The following is a 23810-nucleotide window of genomic DNA, read 5'->3' as shown; positions in this document are numbered from 1 at the left end:
CCCTAACCCTTACCACAACCATAATTCAACCCTAACCCTAACAACAACCCTAATTTAAGCACAACCCTAACCCTAACCCTAACCACAACCCTGATTGAACCCTAACCCTAACCCTAACCACAACCATAATTCAATCCTAACCCTAACCCTAACCCTAACCACAACCCTGATTCAACCCTAACCCTAACCCTAACCACAACCCTAAATTAACCCTAACCCTAACCCTAACCCTAACCACAACCCTAATTCAACACTAACCCTAACCCTAACCATAACCCTAACCACAATCATAATTCAACCCTAACCCTAACCCAAATTCAACCCTAACCCTAACCATAACCCTTACCCTAACCCTAACCCTAATTCAACCCTAACCCTAACCACAACCCTAAATTAGCCCTAACCCTAACCCTTAAAACAACCCTTACCATAACCCTAACCACAACCCTAATTCAACCCTAACCACAACCCTAACCCTAACCCTAATTCAACCCTAACCCTAACCACAACCCTAACCCTAACCTAACCCTAACCCTAACAACAACCCTAATTTAACCCCAACCCTAATTTAACCCTAACCCTAACCCTAACCACAACCCTAACCCTAATTCAACCCTAACCCTAACCACAACCCTAACCCTAATTTAACCCTAACCCTAACCCTAACCACAACCCTAACCCTAATTCAACCCTAACCCTAACCACAACCCTAACCCTAATTCAACCCTTACCCTAACCATAACCCTAATCACAATCATAATTCAACCCTATTCCTAACCCTAACCCTAACCCTTACCACAACCCTAGTTCAACCCTTACCCTAACCCTAACCACAACAACAACCCTAACCACAACCCTTACCCTAATTTAACCCTAATTTAACCCAACCCTAACCACAACCCTAATTCAACCCTCACCCTAACCCTAACCACAACCATAATTCAACCCTTACCCTAACCACAACCCTGATTTAAGCACAACCCTTACCCTAACCCTAACCCTAACCACAACCCTAATTCAACCCTAACCCTAACCATAACCCTAAGCACAATCATAATTCAACCCTCACCCCAACCCAAATTCAGCCCTAACCCTAACCAAAACCCTAACCCTATCCCTAATTCAACCCTTACCCTAACCACAACCCTAAATTAGCCCTAACCCTAACCCTAACCCTAAAAACAACCCTTACCCTAACCCTAACCACAACCCTAATTCAACCCTAACCCTAACCTTAACCACAACCCTAATTAAACCCTAACCCTAGTTCAACCCTAACCCTTACCCTAATTCAACCCTAACCCTAACCCTAACCACAACCCTTACCCTAACCTTACCCTAACCCTAACAACAACCCTAATTTAACCCTAACCCTAACCCTAACCACAACCCAAATTTAACCCTAACCCTAATTCAAAACTAACCCTAACCACAACCCTAATTCAACCCTAACCCTAACCCTAACCACAACCCTAACCCTAACCACAACCCTAACCCTAACCCTAACCACAACCCTAAATTAACCCTAACCCTAACCCTAACCCTAACCACAACCCTAATTCAACACTAACCCTAACCCTAACCATAACCCTAACCACAATCATAATTCAACCCTAACCCTAACCCAAATTCAACCCTAACCCTAACCATAACCCTTACCCTAACCCTAACCCTAATTCAACCCTAACCCTAACCACAACCCTAAATTAGCCCTAACCCTAACCCTTAAAACAACCCTTACCATAACCCTAACCACAACCCTAATTCAACCCTAACCACAACCCTAACCCTAACCCTAATTCAACCCTAACCCTAACCACAACCCTAACCCTAACCTAACCCTAACCCTAACAACAACCCTAATTTAACCCCAACCCTAATTTAACCCTAACCCTAACCCTAACCACAACCCTAACCCTAATTCAACCCTAACCCTAACCACAACCCTAACCCTAATTTAACCCTAACCCTAACCCTAACCACAACCCTAACCCTAATTCAACCCTAACCCTAACCACAACCCTAACCCTAATTCAACCCTTACCCTAACCATAACCCTAATCACAATCATAATTCAACCCTATTCCTAACCCTAACCCTAACCCTTACCACAACCCTAGTTCAACCCTTACCCTAACCCTAACCACAACAACAACCCTAACCACAACCCTTACCCTAATTTAACCCTAATTTAACCCAACCCTAACCACAACCCTAATTCAACCCTCACCCTAACCCTAACCACAACCATAATTCAACCCTTACCCTAACCACAACCCTGATTTAAGCACAACCCTTACCCTAACCCTAACCCTAACCACAACCCTAATTCAACCCTAACCCTAACCATAACCCTAAGCACAATCATAATTCAACCCTCACCCCAACCCAAATTCAGCCCTAACCCTAACCAAAACCCTAACCCTATCCCTAATTCAACCCTTACCCTAACCACAACCCTAAATTAGCCCTAACCCTAACCCTAACCCTAAAAACAACCCTTACCCTAACCCTAACCACAACCCTAATTCAACCCTAACCCTAACCTTAACCACAACCCTAATTAAACCCTAACCCTAGTTCAACCCTAACCCTTACCCTAATTCAACCCTAACCCTAACCCTAACCACAACCCTTACCCTAACCTTACCCTAACCCTAACAACAACCCTAATTTAACCCTAACCCTAACCCTAACCACAACCCAAATTTAACCCTAACCCTAATTCAAAACTAACCCTAACCACAACCCTAATTCAACCCTAACCCTAACCCTAACCACAACCCTAACCCTAACCACAACCCTAACCCTAACCCTAACCACAACCCTGATTCAACCCTAACCCTAACCCTAACCACAACCCTAATTAAACCCTAACCCTAACCCTAACCACAACCCTAATTCAACCCTAACCCTAACCGCAACCCTAACCCTAACCACAACCCTAACCCTTACAGTAACCACAACCCTAATTAAACCCTAACCCTAACCACAACCCTTATTTAACCCATACCCTTATCCTAACCCTTACCCTTACCACAACCCTATTTTAACCCTAACCCTAACCACAACCCTAATTTAACCCTAACCCTTACCCTTACCACAACCCTTATTTAACCCTGACCCTTACCCCAACCCCTAACCCTAAACCTAACCCTAAACCCTAGCCCTAACCCTAACCCTAACCCTAACCGTAGCTCTTACCCTAACCCTTACCCTAATTCTTACCCTAAACCTACCCTAACCCTAACCGTATTCACATCTGACCTCATCTTAAGAAAAGTTTCCTGTTCCTTCTGTTTGTTTTTTGGTCAATAAGCAAACAGGTTTTTTTTTTCGGTTTCCTTACAATAAGTATGACATAATTTATTTTATTTAACTGTTTGAGGGTTTTTTTCACTTTGGTGTTCACCAGTTGTTTGGTTTTTGCTTCAAGCTCTTTGCAGCATGCTTGGCTTTTATGAGCTGGTAGTGATCAGTTTAAATTAATGAAAGATAATTTCTATCCCAGTCAAAATAAGCAAATACTAATGACAGTCAAGAGCTTATTAAAATACTTTAATAAATGTAATTACTTAAATAAATCAATATATTCAGTTTCATGCTCACAAAAATACAACACTTGTTACCTTATTTCATCTTTTTAAAATCAAAAATATCAAATATTTCATTAAAGAGTTATACAGGAAATACATTGAACCATTGCTTTGAAGGAGATCATGATAACACTTCAACATGTTGGGTTATGAAGTCATGCCATGCTTTGACTACTTGAATTTGGTGATGGTAAGTTTCTGCTCTGTACGAGGCCTTCTCAGGAGTTTCTCAGCAGTGCAGGAGGTTTCATAGATTCAGAGGGTCAGGTGGATGAGCTCTCAGCCAGACACCTAGACACAGCACAACAAAACACACACAGAAAAGCTGAATAAACACGGAGTCATGACTATTTACTGTATTCATCAACACACACCAAAACACACATACAGTACACCTCTCAGGCCTCCAGGTGATGATTCAGAGACACTTAGGGCCACGATAAAGAATCTTGACACTATGATTCAGGAGTTGGGACTGTTTGTTTGCACTTATGTGAAGGTGTCTGGCACACAGAGTAATTCAGAGTCATGTGGCTCAGGGTTAACCTCTGAAGGAGTACTGGCATTTCCAGAAGAGGCTCTCTCCTGACCTCTAGTGACGTAATATGAGAATGAAAGCTGCTGGGACTTCGTTTACTTTACTTGCTTTCATGTATTCAGTATTTAAAAATGTGCTCTTCATACAATAACATTTATATAATAATAGAGACTCCCAGCGGTTTTCTTGTGGATGCTTGAAAAAAGAAAAGCTGCGGGAGCTAACTTCGACTTTTTGAGCCAACTCACCTCCAGACAACAAATTTTCTCAGTCTTGCTCCACAGCGCCCCCTTCTGGACTCTCAGTCTGATTCACAAAGGAGAAAAGGAGGAAAAGGTAAAACACACAGCAAAAAGCAAATCCTCTAACAGCTGTAGAGAACTAGTTTGATCAATAGGAAGAAATCATCGGAAAACACACAAAAAAAAGGAACAAGAAAGCAAAGCTGTGTGTGTGTTTTTATTTTTTTTTTATTTATTTTTTTTTCAAATCAACTTAGTTAACTTATTCTTCCACAATTAAGAAGTTTAGATTTTGGTATATAAACTTGGTTGTGAACTGGACTCTTTGTGCTGAGTTTACCTTTGGACAGAGTGGGTACCAGTTGAAGCGCTGGGCAATTTTGTCCTCAAACCTCCACCCGTCCAGCGGGATCAGGACCTCACCCAGGAACACCTTCCTCCTCAGGGTCCCTGAATGCCACACAGAGGCCTGCAATCTTTTTCCAAACAGCAGGGGGCGCTCTATGGGATACTGTCAGACAAAAGGTATTTTCTATATGTATTAAATCAAAGCATAAGCACCACAGAAAACAAAAACAGTCTTGCTTTAGCACATTGTACATGTTGTTTTTATTTTGATCTTTTTTAGACCTCCAAAATTGATCCATCAAAGTAAATGAATTATATCCAAATGAAAAAAATGATTGGTGCACAGAATTTCTGGGGAAAAAAACAACCTAAATGAACAAATCAAATCAAATCTTTTACCTTTAAAACTTCATTAAAAACTGGATCAGTTGTGTTTTTCTTTACTGTTGTCTTCATTTTGCTGCTCTTCTCTGGCAGCACATAGAGTTTAACAAATCTGCACAGAGAAACAACAGGTGTAGGAAGCTGAGGTTTTCATGAAGATACTTAAAACAAAATTGAGTTGTTTTATGGGATATTATACTTACGGGTGGCACTTCTTCTTCTTAGCATCCCCGTAGGTGAGATTTCTGCAAGCGCTGACTGTGATCTCCAGACAGGAGGACTTGGAGTTGTAGTTCAGAGCGAGCTCCAGCTCTCCTGAGATACTGATGTTCTCAAAGAGAGAACAGTCTGTGCTGATGCTGCTGATGCTGCCCTGAGGAAGGAGATACATGCTTTAACATCATGTTCTGCGGTTAAAACAGGGACAGGAAGAAGAGTTTTCAGGTTGATATGATGACTTCAGATAATATATTTTAACCCTCATGGGATGATACTTGGAAATCAGATCTCTGACTCACTCTCTGTTCTCCTGAGTACTCAGAGCCACAGGACATTTCTTCTTCTGCTCCGGTGGAGGAACCTTCCTGGTCACTGTCTTTGCTTTTCTTGAACAGGTTTGGCAGGCTGGGGACTTTGAAGAGCTGAAAAACAAAGTGTTGTTTTTTGTATTGTTACAGGCTTGCTGCAGATAAATCAGCAGGTCGTCGGTCTAGAAGAAGAGTTATTGTTTGTCTGTTTATTTTTACCACCTTCTAGCACTCAATGAAGTGTTGCGGCTCACTCACAAGTTTTGATCTGTGGATGTCTGTATCAGACAGACTCTTCTGGTTACTGCTGAAGCATGAGCCTCTCTGGCCATCGTCTACACTCAGCAGGTCAGTCTGAGATGTTGAAATCTCTGCAGGGAGAAAAAGTTCAGCTATAAATTTCATGCTTAAAAGGCTTCTTTTGAGATTTTTTTTCACCATAATTGTCAATCAGTTCTTTTTCAAATATTATTACAACTGAGTGGAAATTTTACTTGTATTTTGGTAAATATCAGCAATGTCTGTTTGTCGAATTTACATTAAAGCACATTGTTTGAGTTTATTTTTTCCAAATTTCCACACATTTTTATAGTTTTGTAAGATTTTGCAATGTTTTTGTTAGATCTGTTGAGTTAATTTATTACCCCTGCTTTCACTGTTTTATTTTTCCTACCCTTGTCTCTCCTCTTTTTCATTTTCCATCAAGCTGTCTCCCATACCATCACCGAGCCCCTCCCTAATGTGCTGCATCTGTGTCTAGTTACACTCACTGTTTTTTTCCTAAACACTTTAGTGTTCCCTCACTTCCCTCCCAGGTCATCACTAGTTCCCTTAGTTGTCGCATCCAGCCTTCTGCTTAGTTCTTGTGTTGTATTTCTGTAGTCCTTGTCTGTATTGTACCACCCATTCTGAACTGAAACTTTGCTTGAATAAACACCACACTTCCCTGCTCTGTGCCTGACAGTTACCTAAAACTTTGGACATTTTAAAACATTTAGGTATTTACTTTGCATATTTTTGTAAGGTTTATGCCTGTGAAAAGGGAAACTGAAACAAGACTGGAGCACTTTCTGTATACTATATTGCAAGCAAATCTAAGAGCCCAAGTGAGGCTATGAAAGCATCATGACAACTATAGGAAAGCTAGTGTTTTTCTGGGATAAAGACTCTGGTTCCCATGAGCACTTGCACCCGCTGTCATGAGCATGTGGGTTGGACTGAACATTATCACAAACAGCCTAGCCTTGTTTTAACCCTCAGCATGTGCTCTTATTACTCTACTGTGGCTTTCTTCTGCTCTTCTTGACTTCAGTGTTCACCATTACTACAGGATACACCCTAAAGTCCTTTTCAGCAGAAAAAGACACAGGTCTCTCTTCTCAATGCTTAAAGATTCTATGAGGAGGATCTGTTTTAATCTGCTGCCTTGCCACCTTCTGGCCTGGAGTCTCACGCACACTGTCAAAAAGATGTGACTTTTAACAAGGCGTGTTTGTTTTGGAACAAATTTTCTTTGTTCAAGTCAACTTTTTACTGGATACAACTCAACGAGGAAAGGTATTTATCTCCACAGTTATGTAGCGCTGTTGTTTGAAACGTGACAACAAGCAAACGTAAGTTTGTACCATATGTCAATAGCCAGCTATATATAGCACTACTAGCAGCCTGGTGCTACAACGTATCCGTAGGCTAGCATGACAACAAGCAAACTGTCAGTTTATACAATAATTTAGTAGCCATCCATATTTGGTGCTGCTGACAACCTGGTGCACTGAGACATGTCAGTAGTGCGTAACATTAGTGGACCCTGGTCATGTCCCAGTGCTTGTCTACCAAGCAGAGCTGACATAACCTCACTATTCATTTTATTGATAGACTCTCAAGTTTGAACAGACCACTGCAGAATAACTACTGCATGTGGGTTGGAATGAACATTATCACAAACAGTTTAGCCCTGTTAGCCTTTAGCTCAGGCTGTATCATTCTACTGTTTAGCTTTATAATGCTCTTCTGTCCTTTTCATGTTGACATTTAGGCTCCTGTGTCAACTACCACAACAAAATTAGTCATAGAAATCATTTTCAGCAGAGAAAAACACAGAATCCTCTTCTTACTACTGAACTTTGTCAGCCGGTGGGGTGTTGTCATAGAGACTTTGACGTGCCATGAATTAATTCCTGCTCGACCTGATCAAGAAGCTATGAAGTAGCATTTTAAAATAACCTATATTGGCGCTGATGTCATTTCAAAGTGTGGATTACGATCATGCTTATATCTTTGCAAGATCACTTAGAAAGTCTTCCCAGGGTCTTTGAAATGACCCATCTTCATTTTCAGCATTTTCATCTTCATTAGTCATCTATTAATTGTGCTGTTTCATTTTATTTATTTGTCAACAAATTATTTCAGTAATGCCAATATTTTAAAAAAAAGGAAAAATTCAAAGTAAGACAGAGTAAAAAAACTCCATAGTTACAGTGAATAAAAAGTTTCCCAGCAACAAGAGTTACATAAATGTTGAAGGGGATCAAAAGTCTTTCACAATCACTGGGGTTTTTGCAAAGTGTGCAGCATGCTATCTACGTTCACCATCATCATCATCCTGTGAAACTTCTGCTGATGCAGTCCCAACGCTGAGGTAAGAGCAGTGTTTGACTTGTCACGCTAACTCATACACATTTCCTCTGTGGTTATCTCTGTGTACATTCTGTTTATATTTCATTATGTAATGATAACACATTCAGAGGAAGTGATGCTTCTAATCTGATGGCGAGTTTCTCATTAAAATGATACTCAGTTTAACAGATAAAAGATGTAGATATATAAAAAAATCAGTAAGAATTTTGCTCATGAAAACACTTACTTTTAATGTGATTGGTGGCAGAAACCATCAGATCTTCCATCGATTTGTTAAAGGGTTTTAGATATTTCAAATCCTGCAGATAAGAAAAATAATCATTGGCACTCACATTATAAAGTTTGTACTATTACTGCAAAATAAAGCTGAAAAGGTTATTATTATTATTATTATTATTATTATTATTATTATTATTACCCCTGATCGGCTCAGAAACTGGTGCTCCATGTAAGGTGGAGGAGTGGGAGGTACAACTGATATGTGACTAAAGACAGAAACAGGCAAAAACTGTAAGTCTGTTTGCTTTATTCATTCACTTTGAATGAAAACATGAAGAAGACATTCCTCATACCTCAGCACATTGCAGGTCTTTAATAGTTTCTCCCCAACCGTCTCATATTTGTCTGGAAAATAGACAGTTATTATGAATGACACACGGCAATGCAAGTGTGAAAGAAAACAGACCAAATGCTACACCCCTGAAAGTCTTGAATATCAGAAATCTTGCACACAAATACAAGCACTCAATCATCTATTTATACACAACCTACACACACCATTCAGCCTCCAATAGTAATACAACACTGTGTGCTTATAATGCTGAATAATTCACTGCTGAATCCTTCATATAGCAAACAGTTAAACACAGCTCAAATCTTTAATTTTTTATGCATCAATGGGGTAAAACTAGAGTATAACAAGGCATCCATAATTCATAATAATGTTAAATATAACTTGAAACAAACTGTTGAATATGTTAAGTGCTGGTGTTACAAACAAACCTGTAGTGACTGCAAATTTGAGTGCCCGCTGCTCTAAGAACCACTCTCCAGACCGGATCTTCACCTCCCTGTGAGGAGCAGAGACACTTGAGTACTTACTTTAATATGAGCTTTCATTGTTTTTGGAGTAGGAAATGGAAAAAAAAAAAATCTCACATACTCTATTTGGGTTAAACTGTTTTCTCTTTTGTATTTTGACATGCAGTTATGGGAGTGGACAATTTTGAATCTAGTCTGAATAAAATTCCATTTCGCACATTACAGTTTTTGGTCTCTGCGAACGTTGGTATACATATCATAGCTCTTTAGCTTCTAAATGCTCTGTTATGTTTACCTATGAGTTAGTGTCAGTCTGCTGTTCAGTGCTAAGCAAGTAATACAGAATCAGTAGCTGGTTTGCTGGTTTCAGCTAACTCATAGTAGTGCTAGATTCAAAAACACACTGAGACTAAAGTGCGAAAACGAAAAAGAAACAGCCATTCTTTGCTGTGATTTCAGCACTGCTAAGTGAAACACGTCATCTCTACATTAACTTCGTGGTTTAGTTTAACCGCACCTGTAGGCGTGGCACACCGTACACTTCCAGTCATCTGCTCCTACGCGACACCTGCTGCAGATACGGTGACTGCAGCCTCTGCAGACTGCGCCAGAGTTCCAGAACTTTCCCAGTGGCCTCTGGCAGCGCGCGCACGTCCGCTCGCCGTACTGGCGCGTGAAACTCTTCGCACCTCTCCGGCGAAGCTCCTGCAGCTCGAATTTCATCCTCCTGAGATTTAAAAAAAAAAAAAAAAAAAAACGGCAAAGGATATGTCAAAGCTCCTTTTTTATTTCTCACTCTTCTTCTATAGCTACCAACGCTCTAGAAAGCTAGCATTCACAGATAGGGCAACTGTTCCCTGAAGATTAGCTTCCTTTAATTCTGTATCACTCTCCATCAAAACACCGCCAGAGCCTGCACAAGCTACACCTAGGAGCAGGGTGAGGTAGGTGTGCACTAATACAACTTTTTTTGTCCTGTTATGATACCTGGGCTTTGGGTGTTCACCCATACCAATACTGATCACATACTAGTGTTAAATAATAACCTGCATGCCCTACTGGGGGATAAGATTGGAAATGTTTTGAGTAGAAGACAGAAAATAATTACTTATAGATAACTGAAATTTATATATTTAAAGTAACTAGTCAGTGTTTAAGTGTTTAACAGCAATTTGGTCAAAAATAATGTTTCAGAACTTACAGAAATGACAATTCAATTGTAAAATTGTATACTCTGTAGTCTAACTCAGCCTTAGTGTCAAATTTGGATCGATCCTTTCCCACCGATACCCAATCCTGCTTTTAGGAGCTGTATCAGTGCTGATACCTGATAACTGGATCCAGTTGGTGCATCCCTAGTTTGAGGCAGGACCATGAAGAAGCATTTATATTGAACTGACAGATGCTGACTGGCATTGCTATCTACTGCCAGACAACAGTTGAAACCAGTTGCTAAATAACAAGGAAATAAATCAATGATCCTCAGTTGACGCATCAATCTTTGTCATTAAATGTTTTTAACTGGGAGCAAAAGTAGCTTATGCTGAGGTAAAAAAAAAAAATCTCACTTAATGACTGAAAATCTCTTTTTAGGTGGTCTAGGAATGAAACTCACAGAAAAGACTATAGCTTTTATTCATCATCACCAGATTCATTTTTTCTAATATATTTAACGAAATATCCAACAATGTCTCACCTTATCCTGTCCTCTTCAATAATGCGCAGCTGTTTGTCCCGCCTAAGAACCTCCAGGACTTTTTCTCTCTCCAGGGCTTGAAGCAAACTTAAATCCATCTTTGCAGAGCAGTCTGTCACACTCTGTGCGTCTCTCCTCTCTCTGTCTCTCCTCCTCTGTACTTCAGTGTTTTCTTTCTGTTTCTGTCTCCTCCTCTTTTTCACTTTGACCCTCCTACTTGTAGCGAACCCAGACGTCTTTTCTCCTCTTTTCCTCCTTCCTCCTTTGAAGCTGAAAGAATTATTTAAAAAAATGTTGTTAGAGTTGTTATTGTGTGCTCTTAGTATTCCTCTTTTCCATGTCTTTATCTCTACAGTCTTCCCCCACATGGCATCACGTCGGATCCGGATACAGCCCTCCTGGGGAGATAAAACTAGTTGTAGTGTTTCCACTTGGATGATTCATCTTCAATGGGTCTACATGGCAGTTGAGGAAATACCTTCATTTGATATTAATTTCTGCAGAATACAAGTCAGCTTCAACTGATGACGCAGGAAGACACTCAGCTCGAGAGATTTCAGAGTCACTGATGCGGTATGAAACCAAAACCTAGAGCTGTTTTAAACCTCTAGCTGGGTTTGTTTCCTTTTCTCACCCTCCTCTTCTCCTGTGTCAGCATTAGCAGCTTCTTCCCCCCTACTATTCAGCCTTTCCCTGACAACCAGCTCCTCTTCCTCAGCCACAGGAAGAGTAGTGATGCTTCACTGATGGCACCACCGCACAACAAACCAAATGCCAACCCTTGCATTATTGATGGATGACGCTCGTCTGTGGTCTGGTTTCTTTTTTCTCTTTTTGCAGGTCAGTAGACTTATTGAAATAAACAAATAACCCATCATAAATCGCCCAACGACACATTTGGAAGATAAGATAGTGTGTTTTGTAAAATGTAAACAGATGTCCAGATGCTCTCTGTTTATTGTAGAGTATCGTGTCATTGGGAATCATGTTTTTTTATTTGTTTCTCATGGTTTGAGGAGAACATAATACCAAAGTAAGAGGTAAGTTAGCTTAGCTTAGCATATTCTCAGGTTTCTTTACTTGTCAGATCTGATATTTAATAGTCACAATCTATTTAATATGACACATACAAAGAGCAGCATGATGAGACTTCAGGATCTGCAAAAACAAGTTAAAACATGCTAGCTTAATGCAGCAGTTAAACAGGATGTTAGCTTTAAACTAGCTTGTGCCAAGACTAAATTCTGACCCAGATGACTCTTACACTCCCTTAAGTCTCTTTTTGTACCCTGCTTTTTAGGAGGCACATTTGGAGCTTGCATGAACAACTTCTAATATTTCTGAGTGAATAAATATGGACTTGTTTCTTCTTGGTGAATTCTTAACAAATGAGGATCCCTTCATCTAATGTTCCTTTTCAATTAGAGATGTCAGTATTAACACCTATAGCTATGTTGGATTGGTGTAAAGGTCTACTTCTGTTTTAAAATGTTAAAAGTTTTTTTCCCTTTCATCTTACTGTAGTTAAGAGGCCACAGCACCTTCCTGATAACTGTTGGAATGGTAGAAAATGAAACAATTGCACTTTTCAAAGACACATTCCTTTCAAAACACTCAAAAGCTGAAATAAAAATTCAAAGGTAATATCAACTTTGTGTCAAATGGAATTAAAATTTCACTGCACTGCTTCAAGTTTGAGCTGCCACCTTGGAGCTAAGCATATAGGTGCAGCCAATCAGACTGTCAGCGGCTATAACTACATCATATTTATGCCAGACTTAAACTGAATCATAGCTCTTTTGAAAGCCTTGTTCTAATTTCTCTCATTAAGCCTCTAAAACTGTACAACCAGTTTTATTTATGATAGTTTCCCCCCCTCCTGGCTCTTTTGATAAGTTTTTTCCCAACTGAATTCAGATTGAATCATGACTTTTAACATTATTGATGCTGTTGATGACGGTCTTAGTATTTCTTTAGTTCCCACTATATTCAATTGGCTTCCTGCATGGTGTAAACAGACCTGATAACAGTTTTAATCACATCCTCTATCTTCGTCTGGTGTACTGCCTAGAAATTGGAAAGTTCCTCTCTACAGAATCCCCTTCTATCAGATAACTTTTTATTAACTCTTTAATCCCCTATCAGATTTTACTCTAGAGAATCAAAACGTAAGAATGAAAACTAGAAGCTTATCTGCAGCTTATTTCAAGCAAGCAATTCTAGCTGCATTGAATTCATTTTTTTTGGTCCAACCTTAGCTAACAGCTCTTATGTTAGTACGAACCCCCTTCCGCACCATCAGTTTGTTGGTAAGGCTGCATGATTTGGTTTCAATAACTCTTAACTCGATAATTCCCCTTAGAAATAGGAAGTAAGACTCTTTGAATTCTTTTTGGCTAGCTCTGTAACAGACGTGTGAGGTGAAACAAATATAGGAAGACCCCCTTGCATGTTTACTGTTGCAGCTTGCAGCTTACTGTTCCCCAATATAGGAGAATAAAAACAATCCTAGGTCCTCAGTAACTCAGCTAGCACGTAGCCAAAGCTCTATAAAGCCCTCACCAGCAGTGCTTTTGTGGGTTTCTTTAAGGTTAAAATCTGAGAGATCAGAGACAAAATTAGAACTGGAAATATAGACTGAAGACAGAATATTCATTTAAATCGATTTAGAGTCCCATTTTCAAATATTGCACATTTCAGTTTGTAACAGCACCATATTCTTCTGCTGGAGTGGAGAAGAAGCTGTGTGTTGAATAGCTGGATGCCAGCCTGGGTTGGTAGATAAGAGCCTGTCCTTGTTAGGATCCAGAGCTGCTGGAAGGCCGGACTAAACAATCAGTGTCAGTTGTAATGAGGCCTCGTGGCTCACAGAGTGACACGGCTGTTATCTGTCCTGAGCTGACGTCCACCATGCCTGGGGGAGGACGTCTCTCAAGTTGTGATTAACACTGATGCAAGGTGTGAAATATGTTACCAAAGTGAGGTCGTAATGCAGCGGATATTTTGCCATGATTGGTCACGTTTGAAGAGTCAGTATGACGGTTATTTTGAGGCTTTACTCAGGCAGACAATGATGATCAGCACGTACAGGTACACTCATTTCCCACTCGCCTCTGCAGTGCTAAAAGACCCCAGTGACTCAGGTTGTCCGTGGTTTAGTGGTAGCTCTGAGTTAACATCCAAGAACACACAATGACCCCGATTAGACCTTCACAGCAGTGACAGTAAAGAGACATCTGACTGGTTACATTGGTTACTAAATGCGGGGCCTGAGAGCTGTGAGAAAGACCAAAGCAGTCACATGGTCTGAAAGTTTCCCACCCTGAGCAGAGCTTACTGGAAGACCCGTGAGAGCGGCCGCATGCTTCAAGTCAGTGTGTGTGCATTCAAAGCCAGACTGATCACCACAGGCAGACATCCAGAGAAAAACCAAATGATACACCGCAACATCTGAGTCGCAAATTGTGAGTCTGACTTCCAGGGTTACTCAAATTCATCTTTTTGCAGTGTTGTTTTATTAATCTGCATTTTTTTAAATAATAAAATAATCAGTAATTCAAAAATAACAAATTTAGGTGCCTTTACACTAAAAGTAGAAAAGAGCAATACGCTGATTTACAGATTTTTCTTTGATGCTGACTGAAACAAAAGCTGTGATTACAAGACATTTACTCAACACACCCTCAAGTTGCTACATCTGCAAGATTCATTTGGCTCCAAAGCAAAAGTGATGATGATGATGAGTCAAAACAGCTCATTAACAAAACGTCGCAGAGAAAGTAACATGAGGCATTTCACATATAGGGTAACGCAGAACTAAGAGCACAAAAAAGCTCAAAGCAGCATGTTCTTACCTTAGTGTGCACCGTTGTAGTGGTCAGCCTGAGGAAGTGGAAGGTTTTACACACACGCACACACACACACACACACACACACACACACACACACACACACACACACACACACACACACAGAACAATTTCCTTCCTCTCTGTGCTCACACAAATGCTGCAATCTGAGGACAGCCAACAGACAAACAGCTAGGTGTTTTAACCTCGTCTTTTTTTCCTCAAACTGTCAGCAGGAAGTGTTTCTGTGCCAAAACAATCTAGGCTTAAAAGTCGAGGAATAAAGAATACAAGACACAAGGTCAGTGAGGAAGATTTTTTTAAGGCATTGTGTGTTGGAGGGTAGCTGCCATTTCTGACAAAGCTGAAAAAAAATGTTCTACACAAATAGAAGTGCCTTTATCTGTTGGTCTCTTATTTTCAGCAAAGGAAAAAAAAACTGAATAGAAACTGTTGATCCCAGAAATGATTTTGGTGACAGAGCCACAGAAACAAAAATGTGCATTTAAACACAATCATGAATGGATTACAGGCAGAGAAAACAGGCTCGGGTCCAGCTTCAACAAAATACTGAAATAAAGCCGCATTTTTTTTTCAGTCAACTGCATCAGAGTTTGGTGTCACATACAAGCAACAGGGGCTTCACAAGGGACAAAGGTGAAGGAGAAAACAAGGATGCAAATGTACAGGCATACAACACAGAATCCACTTTAAACAACTATAAAGAGACGGAACTGACAGAGAAGGACAAGATACAGCAGAATGATGTCATATGGCCTCAAAGTGATCAAGGCAGGACAACACCAGAGATGCAAAAAAGAGTGAAAAAACTCCTGAAAAACAGCAAAATAATAAGATAAAGACATGCAAATGTAGACAAAGACAGAGAATGTAAAGTAAAGTCTAAAGCATCTTCAAAGATGACATTGAGAAACTAACGAAACATGTGAAATGGTTCCAAATATACACAAAACAACCCCAAGGACAAGTAAGATACTGCATTGTTCTGACGTCTTGTTGTTCAATAAAACATCCAGATGTTTACATGTCTTTGTTGAGGGGTAAATTTGTTTCATCAAAACACACATACATATTTACTCAAGCAGCGACAAAATGTACAAAACACAAACAATATTCGTGTTGCATTAAGAAAATATAAAATTAAAGAAACAATAAACACAAAACAGCAATTCTGACGGATTAAACTTTTTCTTTGAAGGAAATTAAGTTGTTCATATTTTTGGTGTTTCTAATCCAGCTGTTACAGCCAGCTCTCCAGATGTGCAACATCCGACCAGACTGTCTCCAGATTTATTAGAATGCCCCTGCCAATAACAACCACTGCAGGAATATAGATTCTTTCTCATTTAACAAAAATGTCCCTTTCATTTCACCCCTGCCAAAATTTCCCATTTGGGAATAAAACACAGCTTTGGAGCCAGTCAGCAGATGTGACGGAGTCTTTGGTTCAGAGCTCTGAGTGCCATATAAAAATACTGTTTAACTCCTTTCTATAAAATGATTTATCAAAAGATGATCAGAACACATATTAAAGAGGTTTTCACACAATGAATAATCAAAAATGTCTGGGATACTATTGAAAAATAAACCTGGATGGGACTTTGTTGTTCAGACCAGTCTGGTTTGAACAGAGGAAATGTTTGTGAACATGTGTCACTGAGAACTCTCTGGTGATAGTTGAACTGTGTCCACATGGACAGAGGCCTGCTGTGCAGACCAGTATGGCTTCTTTTGGAAATTAAAGCTACACCAGATACCATCTCTGACGTTACGCAGTCTGTATCAAAGTCTTGAGCTGTAGCGTCTCCTCCACTGATATCCTGTGGTGGTAAAAGCTGAGTCCAGTCAGGAGCTCGATGTCACGAACTCGAGCAACGTGAAAGTGCAGCCAGTCCTCCACCCATGTCAAGTCTGACCCATTCTGTAGAAAAAAAAGGGAAATTCACAATAAACCAACTGAAAGTGTTTGTTCATTTTTTTCCACTGTGGGTCAGCAGGTAGCTTTCCACAGACAGGCTGACATCGATAGAAATGAGTGAAAGTTGCGTCACTCACTGCACAGCTCTCTGTGTGGTCGGCTCTGTGGGGCAGGATGAAGGACTTAGCCTGAAGGGGACCCTCACAGTTAACAGGGCTGAAGGTCGAGTTCCCACAGCTGGTCAGGATCACAAAGAAATGTGTGGGCACGGGAGCCTCATTCCTGAAGGAAAACAGGGATAACATGGTTTAGGAAACTGCTGCAACTTGATATGATCTTAAAAAAAACAACAACTCCAGACTTTCATTTGGTGATTTAAACCTTCAGTGCAAAAACCAACATAGTTTGGTTTCACACTTGTGCCTCAAAAAGCACGTTATAAAACCCTTTTTGGGTGCTATGGTTCATCTGTGGAGCTGTGTCAACAGCTTCAACTATATGACCTTAAATCTGACTTCATTTAAATGACTAAAGTGTGATTTTCAGTGATACACAGAACTTTTTTTTATAGTTTTAAGCATTTTAATCTTTCAAAATTAATGAATTTGCTATTTTTGATGCATATCTGCACACACAATGCATAAAATTTCGTATTTTCTTCTGTGATAAGAGGGATTGAACTGAACACCTTTATGCTTGGACTGTTGGGAGAAGAACTGAAAAGTCTCTTCATTATCTGACATTTTCCGTGTAGACTGAGTTTAACCGATCTTGCAATAAACAGCTGGGATCAGCAGCTCAAAGATTTCCTTGACTGTTCCCTTTACTCACCCTGAGATTGCTTTTAGTGCATCAACGTTTCCGTCGTAGTCTTCATCAAATATTGGCCCACTCATAACGTTGACTCCGTTCAGCTGTTGGGAATACTTTGGAAGCAGGACATCGTGGAAATGGGCCCAAACATCTGTGGTTTGGAGGAAGGAACGACCAAAGTATTTTAGTTCTGTAATAACTCACCACAGATAGTGATCATGTGGTTTATGAAACAGGACATTAGGGATTACATCATTTTAAGATCAAACAGGGAGGATATCTGGCATACAAGACATGCTTTAGTACTTCTGGTGTCATCTTAAAAAGTGATCTGTGTCCCATATACAGGAACAAGAAAGAAATAACATTCATTTTCAGAACTCTACAAACTGGTTTCTTCAGTTCCACGATTGTTTAAACAGTGTTGTGAAAAGTTCATCGAACAATCAAATCTTCAGCTTGTCATTTATCATGTGGTTGCACTTTTTTTAATTAAAATATTAGGTTTGAATGATTTGCAAATCAACAAATTCTCTAAGACATTTTGCACATCGTCCCCACTGTTTTTGAAATTGGAGCTGCATCAGTGAACATAATTTTTGCCATACCTTAAAGTTATTAAAACAAAACAAAAATACTGAACCCATTTAAAGTCTTTACTTGCTTAAGTAAATCTGTAAACATCTACTTTATGTGTTCACTACAGATGCCGTAAAAGGTCATGAAAAACACAAAGGATAAGACAAAAACTGCTTTTTTTTCTCTTCCAACTGGAAACAGGTATCATCCTGCTTTAAACATTGGTGTTTTAATGTTGTATTCTCACTGTATCACTTAACATCAGAATTTGCAGCTTGGTCATCTATGGAAGCCCTAAAAGGTCATGATGAAACTAATTTTATTTTTTCTGTTTTCTCATGAAAATGAGTCAATATAAGAAGATATTGAGAAAACAAGATTCATATTTTAAAGATAAAGCAACACTTCTGGCGATCTAAACATTAAATCACTATGTTGATTGGTATTATTAGCCAGAAGTCTGCCTGTCACAGAAATGGGCTACACCTCCCTCAGTCATGTGGACAATGACAGAAAAGCAACTTGTTACGCCATCTTATGGCTAATGATAGCAATTAACCTACTGATTTGTATTTAAGATACTCAGTAAATTATTTTATCTTGGTAAAACAAGCTTTGAGGGAAAAAAAAAGAAAACTTTGACCATTATTTTTGGTAAACAGGATTGTTTTCCAAAGAAAATAAGAATTAAAGTCAACATCTTAAAAAAAAAAAAAAAGTGAAAGAAGTTGTTATCTTGAGAAAATTGAGAAATCAAATGTATGTAATCATGACCTTTTAGGGCTTCCATAGATACACAGAAAACTGCAGAGGGATGAAACGCAGTCATAACTCACATTTCAATTATATTAAGGTAAAGAGTTGTGGGGTTAGGCTGATTTAAATGACAGATGGGCATGTTACAGTTAGGCTGCCTCAATTCCACCTCTTAGCTTGTTTTAGGCTACACCAAAAGCTAGTTGGAGTTGGCATCTGACATCTGAGGGTTTCATAATGCTTTTTTAGAAACCACAGGGTGACACAACCGGGACTGTGTTTTTTACAGTCTGTGGTTTTAGTGTTTATAACATGTTTCCAACCTCATCTTCCTATAAAAATGAAAATAAAAAATATGTAAAGCACTTAACATATTTTATTTAAGTTCCTCTTAACATTTTGCAACACAGGCTTCACTTTCAGCACACCATCTCTTATTGCGCAGTGACATTTAAGTCTTCACAGTCCACAGTGTATGCACAGTGACATACCACCAGGGGGCAGCATCTATCAACTGACTGTGAAACAGGCTCCTACTAAAGCTCCACAAAGCTAACTGAATGTAAAGGTTCTGTTTTCTTCCAGCGGGACCACGCAGTTGTGAGTGAGAGTTTCCATGCAGAGTGTGGGTGGCCCCAGTGGACAACCACAAGCAGAGCTGTGCGTCTGAAACACTCGGGTTTCATCACATTTATCACCAACACAAAGAGGTTCAGCAGCTCCTGGTGCTATCAGGCAGACCACAGCAATAAGTCATCAGATGATTACACATTTTTCACATATGACACATGTACCTTTATAATCTTGCCTAATACAAATTTAATTCCCAACACAATGAAGAATTGCTCAAGAATTTGTCGCTCAAACATGTAGTTTCGTGGAGCAGTGAGCTCAGTGTGTGGAATTACTTTACAAACTGGATTTAAAGTTTGTCTTGAAGTGTGAAACACACAGAGCTATGGAAGGACACCAAACCTTTACTTGTGCTTTTCAGAAGATTTACTAAATTAAAGCACAGCAGACACATAATCACAGCTGATCTCGGGACTTTTATTCTTTCCTCTTTAGAACTTTAAGTATAGCTTTCTTTTGAGAAAACAGGCTTTGAAAAGTCTTATAATGAATAAAAAATGTCTCATTAAGAAAGAATTTCTTGGAAAACATCAGACAGAGCATGACATGATGTCTTGTCGTGATCCAGAGAGTCTCTTCTCTTCTGTGATTAAATCATTCAGCTCTCATTCACCTCAAAGCTCTCATTCAGTCAGAAAATTAACTCGCCTGGGAACAGTGGGACCACGTTTTTAAACGCATGCATCACCTGACCAAGTCTTTAAAGAATTCATTCACAGAAATACATTTTCAATAAAGTCTGACTTACCTTTGAATGCAGGGAACATTGGGGCCATGTTGCTTGTGATTAGAGAGTCTGTGTCACGTCTGTCAGCGCTGAGGTCTTCAGAGAGGAAATCATAGGAGAGGGTGGCAATTTGGGTGTGGATATAAAGATAAAGTACAGGTTGTTAAGGTCTGAACTGTAACATTAAACTTTATGTTCTGGTGAAGAAGGAAAGTTTTTACTGAAATCTATGAACAACTCTCTCTTTTGCTGACAAAAATCAGATAACAAAGTTAATACTGCATCAAATGTGCCTGGCCCTTTAACTGTTGTCTTAATGTGTCTTCATTTTGTTTATTTCAGTCACAAATATAAACATTGTGTCATAAAAAGCTTAAAAATTCAGCAAGACCTCACATTCAAGAAGCTGGTCTATACAAGCATATATGACTTTGGGTTGAAATGACTCGTGATAATTAACCTACACAAACTACACCAGCCACTGCCTGGTATCACCTTGTTCACGAGCCAACAGAAAAAAAAAGTCTTTTTTTGTTCTGTCCAGTTTTGTCACAGCTGCCTGGAAACTTTATCTTCATACGTCCAGCCCGTCACCTTCTTTTGTGGTGCTACCTGAAGTCTGAATACAGTGAATTTGCACTGTCTGGATTAAAGAGGGGGAAGGGTAACTCTTCAACACCACATTCCTACAGAGGAGAATGTGGCTCTGAAACAAATCAACTTGGATTCAACACCCGGCTGGGGAAGGACTCCTATGACCCCACCACTGCATATATACACACTAACATGCACACACACACTTACTGGGGGGGTGCAGCAGGCCGTAGGACAGAGCGGGGTTGTCTCTGTAGTGCAGGCACAGCTGGCTGACGGCCGGTAGGATGCGGATGTCAGCACGAACGCACGCCTCCAACTCTGGGCTCAGGGGCTGGACTCTGGTCTGTGGGAGAGGAGCAGTGAGTGGTGGACAGAGGAGAGAGGGACTGCAGGCCAGCAATCAACAATGTTGTGTAAGATGAGTTGGCTTGGTTTTGACTTGGCTTTGTAAAAGAGTCTGAGAGGGCACTGCACAGAGCTCCAAAAAACAACACAAAAAGCGACTTGTCTGCTCCGTCACAGAGGACGAGAAATGCAACAATAGCCATGGTTACATGAAGAGTTTTTCGTCTTTCTGAATGACTTTTCCAAAAAACAATAGTATACATGGAAAGGAAAATTCCAATCTCTGGTCTACATGCGCCGCTGTAATCAAACAGAATAGTCACTGGGGCATGCGCAGAAAAACGTAAACACCACAAGATTTATCAAAGCTGGAGGATGACAGTTTGTTTATCACGGTATTGCAATACTCTGTGTTGCGAGTTTTTTGTCCGTCCTGTCTTGAAATTATGTTCAGTTCTTTCAAAGTTTGGATCAAAAACAAACTTTCCGCAGCAGTCCAGTGCTGACTGCTCGCCGCCATTTTTAAAATTAAGGAACGTCTCTAGTTGCGTCTTACGTCATATCTGAGCATGCGCTGAAAGAACGCACCCTGACAACTTTCCATTTGAGTGGATACATGATACCTCAATTGGTTTGGGGAAAGGAATATTCCACCCCCCGTGAAACCGATTAAATGTCCATTCGGATTGGCACTTTTCTTTCAAAATGAGGTGTATACAAAGGTTTAGGATATTTGGGTCCATGTATACGTGGCTAATGATAATTTACAGCATGCAGGGACAATTAATATAGAAAACGGCTTTCCATTTTGCATAATATAAACAATTCCTGGCATTACATTCAGAGTTTTTGTTGAGATCAGCTAAACATGTAACAAACCATAGCAACGCCTCAAGCTCATTTGCTTATGAGCTTAAAATAATAAGCAGTATACTTTAACCATATAACCCAATTTAGAGGGTAAAAGTGGTAGCGGTTTAGAACTTATTTCTAAGTAACAGGAGCAAAAGTTTTGGATGTGGTCCATCAGATCTCCTCAGCTGAAAAGTGTCAAAAAAGAAAGAAAATCTGCAACGTAATGTTTTTAAAGTACCTCGTGTATGAACGAGGGATGGTGCGATAGCAAGGGAAAAAGTGAGGTTAAAACTCCTAAAACACCCCCAACTGACTGGCTGTAGTAAAGGTTTTGAATCCTAAATCCCTTATGTTAGGTGATGGTGATTGGGCAAACTTTAGAATCAAAAGCTGAGTGAAAGATTTTCACTAATGTGCTTTCTGTCACTTTAATAAGTTATCTTCATTTTGAGTCATATCCAAGTGTTTATTTTTCTGATTGGGAGTGTAGCTTTAACTCTTTGCTTGATGCTAACTGAGCCATGCTGTGTGGCCTTTGCCTCCAAATCACCAGATGTCAGCTTCTGTTGCATGGAGGAGTTTTTTGTTTGTTTGTACCGAGTAAGAAGGAGGAGGCAATCAACTAAAACAATGAAACTTTTTGTATTTACTTGTGTAGGGCCTTGTTTGGAAAACACTCAAATTACATTTAAACTGAGTTTTTAGGTTTGTTTTCACTAATCAATCAATTTCCATATAGGCAAAGTTCCTCGAGCCTGGCTTTATTTCTCATTTTGAAAAGTTAGGGGTTTACACTGAAAAGCCTAAAATGTAAAACAAGATTTCTTGGATTGAGTTGAAAAAAACTGCCATGGGGTAGAAAAATTAAGATATTATTTTTTATTTCAGGAGACACAACTAAGAGTTTTTCTTACCCTGTTGGCAGATTTTAACTCTTTATAAGTCCTCATTTATCTTTTAACTAAAACCTTTTTCTGGACTTCTACATGTGGCTGCTAACGAGTCTGCTAAGCTGTTTTTACGAGGTTAAGACTTAAACACTTAGCTTGAATGAAAGTTTTTGCAGCGTCAATGAGTCAATAAAAGTGCTGAATGCTATGAAATATTAAATAATTCAATGCATCCGAGGGTTCTTTCAAGCCAAAACAAACACATGAGAAACAATGAAACCATATTTAGTGTTCTGTTTTCAGACCAAGCTTGAATGAAAACAAATCTCCATCCTCACTTCCTCAATCATTCAGACAGCATGGTATAAACTCTCCCAGGAATGTTTCACTCAGCCTGAGGTCATGATTTACACAAAGGCTCGACTGCATAATGAGAAAGACAAGAAGTGTTCAAGTCAACACGAACACAGGAGATGAGTAACAGCTGTTCAGAGATCCAGCGACTCAAACAGCCTCTTACAGTCTCCTGCCAAACCCAAACCTCAAAAGAAATGTAGCTGGGAATAACTCAACCGAGTAGCTATATTTAAAGATAAAAGACTGCTCCAAGCAGCAAGCTCACCAGAGGCTGGATGGTGTACGACACCCATAGAGGCATGAGGCGATCTTTGCTGTAACCGTTAATGAAATCCGATTGGTGGAGAAGACAAAACGAGGCATCTGATTGGATGACTTGTGGGACACCGAAGGGATGGTGAAGTCGGCGCCAGCTGGTTATCACACCTGATGAATAAAACAAAGAAATGTTGTATGAAAAAC

At 39.7% G+C, this 23810-nt stretch overlaps 2 protein-coding genes across 3 annotated transcripts in view; both read right to left on the bottom strand.

Moving 5' to 3' along the window:
• Positions 1–3659: 3659 nt before the first annotated feature.
• Positions 3660–14929, bottom strand: sytl3 (synaptotagmin-like 3). Of its 2 annotated transcripts, XM_074685456.1 has the most exons (14): positions 14864–14929; positions 11010–11279; positions 9831–10040; positions 9275–9342; positions 8845–8896; positions 8691–8757; positions 8499–8571; positions 5894–6006; positions 5627–5749; positions 5312–5481; positions 5124–5220; positions 4717–4887; positions 4383–4440; positions 3660–3887 (listed from the first exon to the last, which is right to left on the bottom strand). In XM_074685456.1, the coding sequence occupies exons 2-13, from the start codon at positions 11105–11107 to the stop codon at positions 4402–4404; spliced, it is 1281 nt and encodes a 426-aa protein (XP_074541557.1). In that variant the 5' UTR covers positions 11108–11279; positions 14864–14929; the 3' UTR covers positions 3660–3887; positions 4383–4401. The 2 variants fall into 2 exon arrangements, with proteins under 2 accessions (XP_074541557.1, XP_074541556.1); XM_074685455.1 differs by lacking the exon at positions 14864–14929 and having other exon boundaries at positions 11010–11713.
• A 236-nt stretch (positions 14930–15165) lies between these two features.
• enpp1 (ectonucleotide pyrophosphatase/phosphodiesterase 1) overlaps positions 15166–23810 on the bottom strand; it is a 36326-nt gene continuing 27681 nt past the window's right edge. The window contains exons 18-23 of the mRNA XM_074685774.1: positions 23614–23774; positions 21109–21244; positions 20326–20400; positions 17628–17760; positions 16934–17078; positions 15166–16799 (exon numbers count right to left, since the gene is read on the bottom strand). Of these exons, the coding sequence (XP_074541875.1) occupies positions 16647–16799; positions 16934–17078; positions 17628–17760; positions 20326–20400; positions 21109–21244; positions 23614–23774 (803 nt within the window). The 3' untranslated portion in view covers positions 15166–16646. The remainder of the gene's footprint in view (positions 16800–16933; positions 17079–17627; positions 17761–20325; positions 20401–21108; positions 21245–23613; positions 23775–23810) is intronic.

This window comes from Halichoeres trimaculatus, unplaced genomic scaffold (genome assembly GCF_033239565.1).
Source record: "Halichoeres trimaculatus isolate MK-OKI-2021-1 unplaced genomic scaffold, fHalTri1.1 fHalTri1_scaffold_13, whole genome shotgun sequence".
Classification (NCBI taxonomy): Eukaryota; Metazoa; Chordata; class Actinopteri; order Labriformes; family Labridae; genus Halichoeres; species Halichoeres trimaculatus.
Note: the sequence above shows the minus strand (reverse complement) of the source record. Positions and strands in the feature narration are given on the sequence as shown.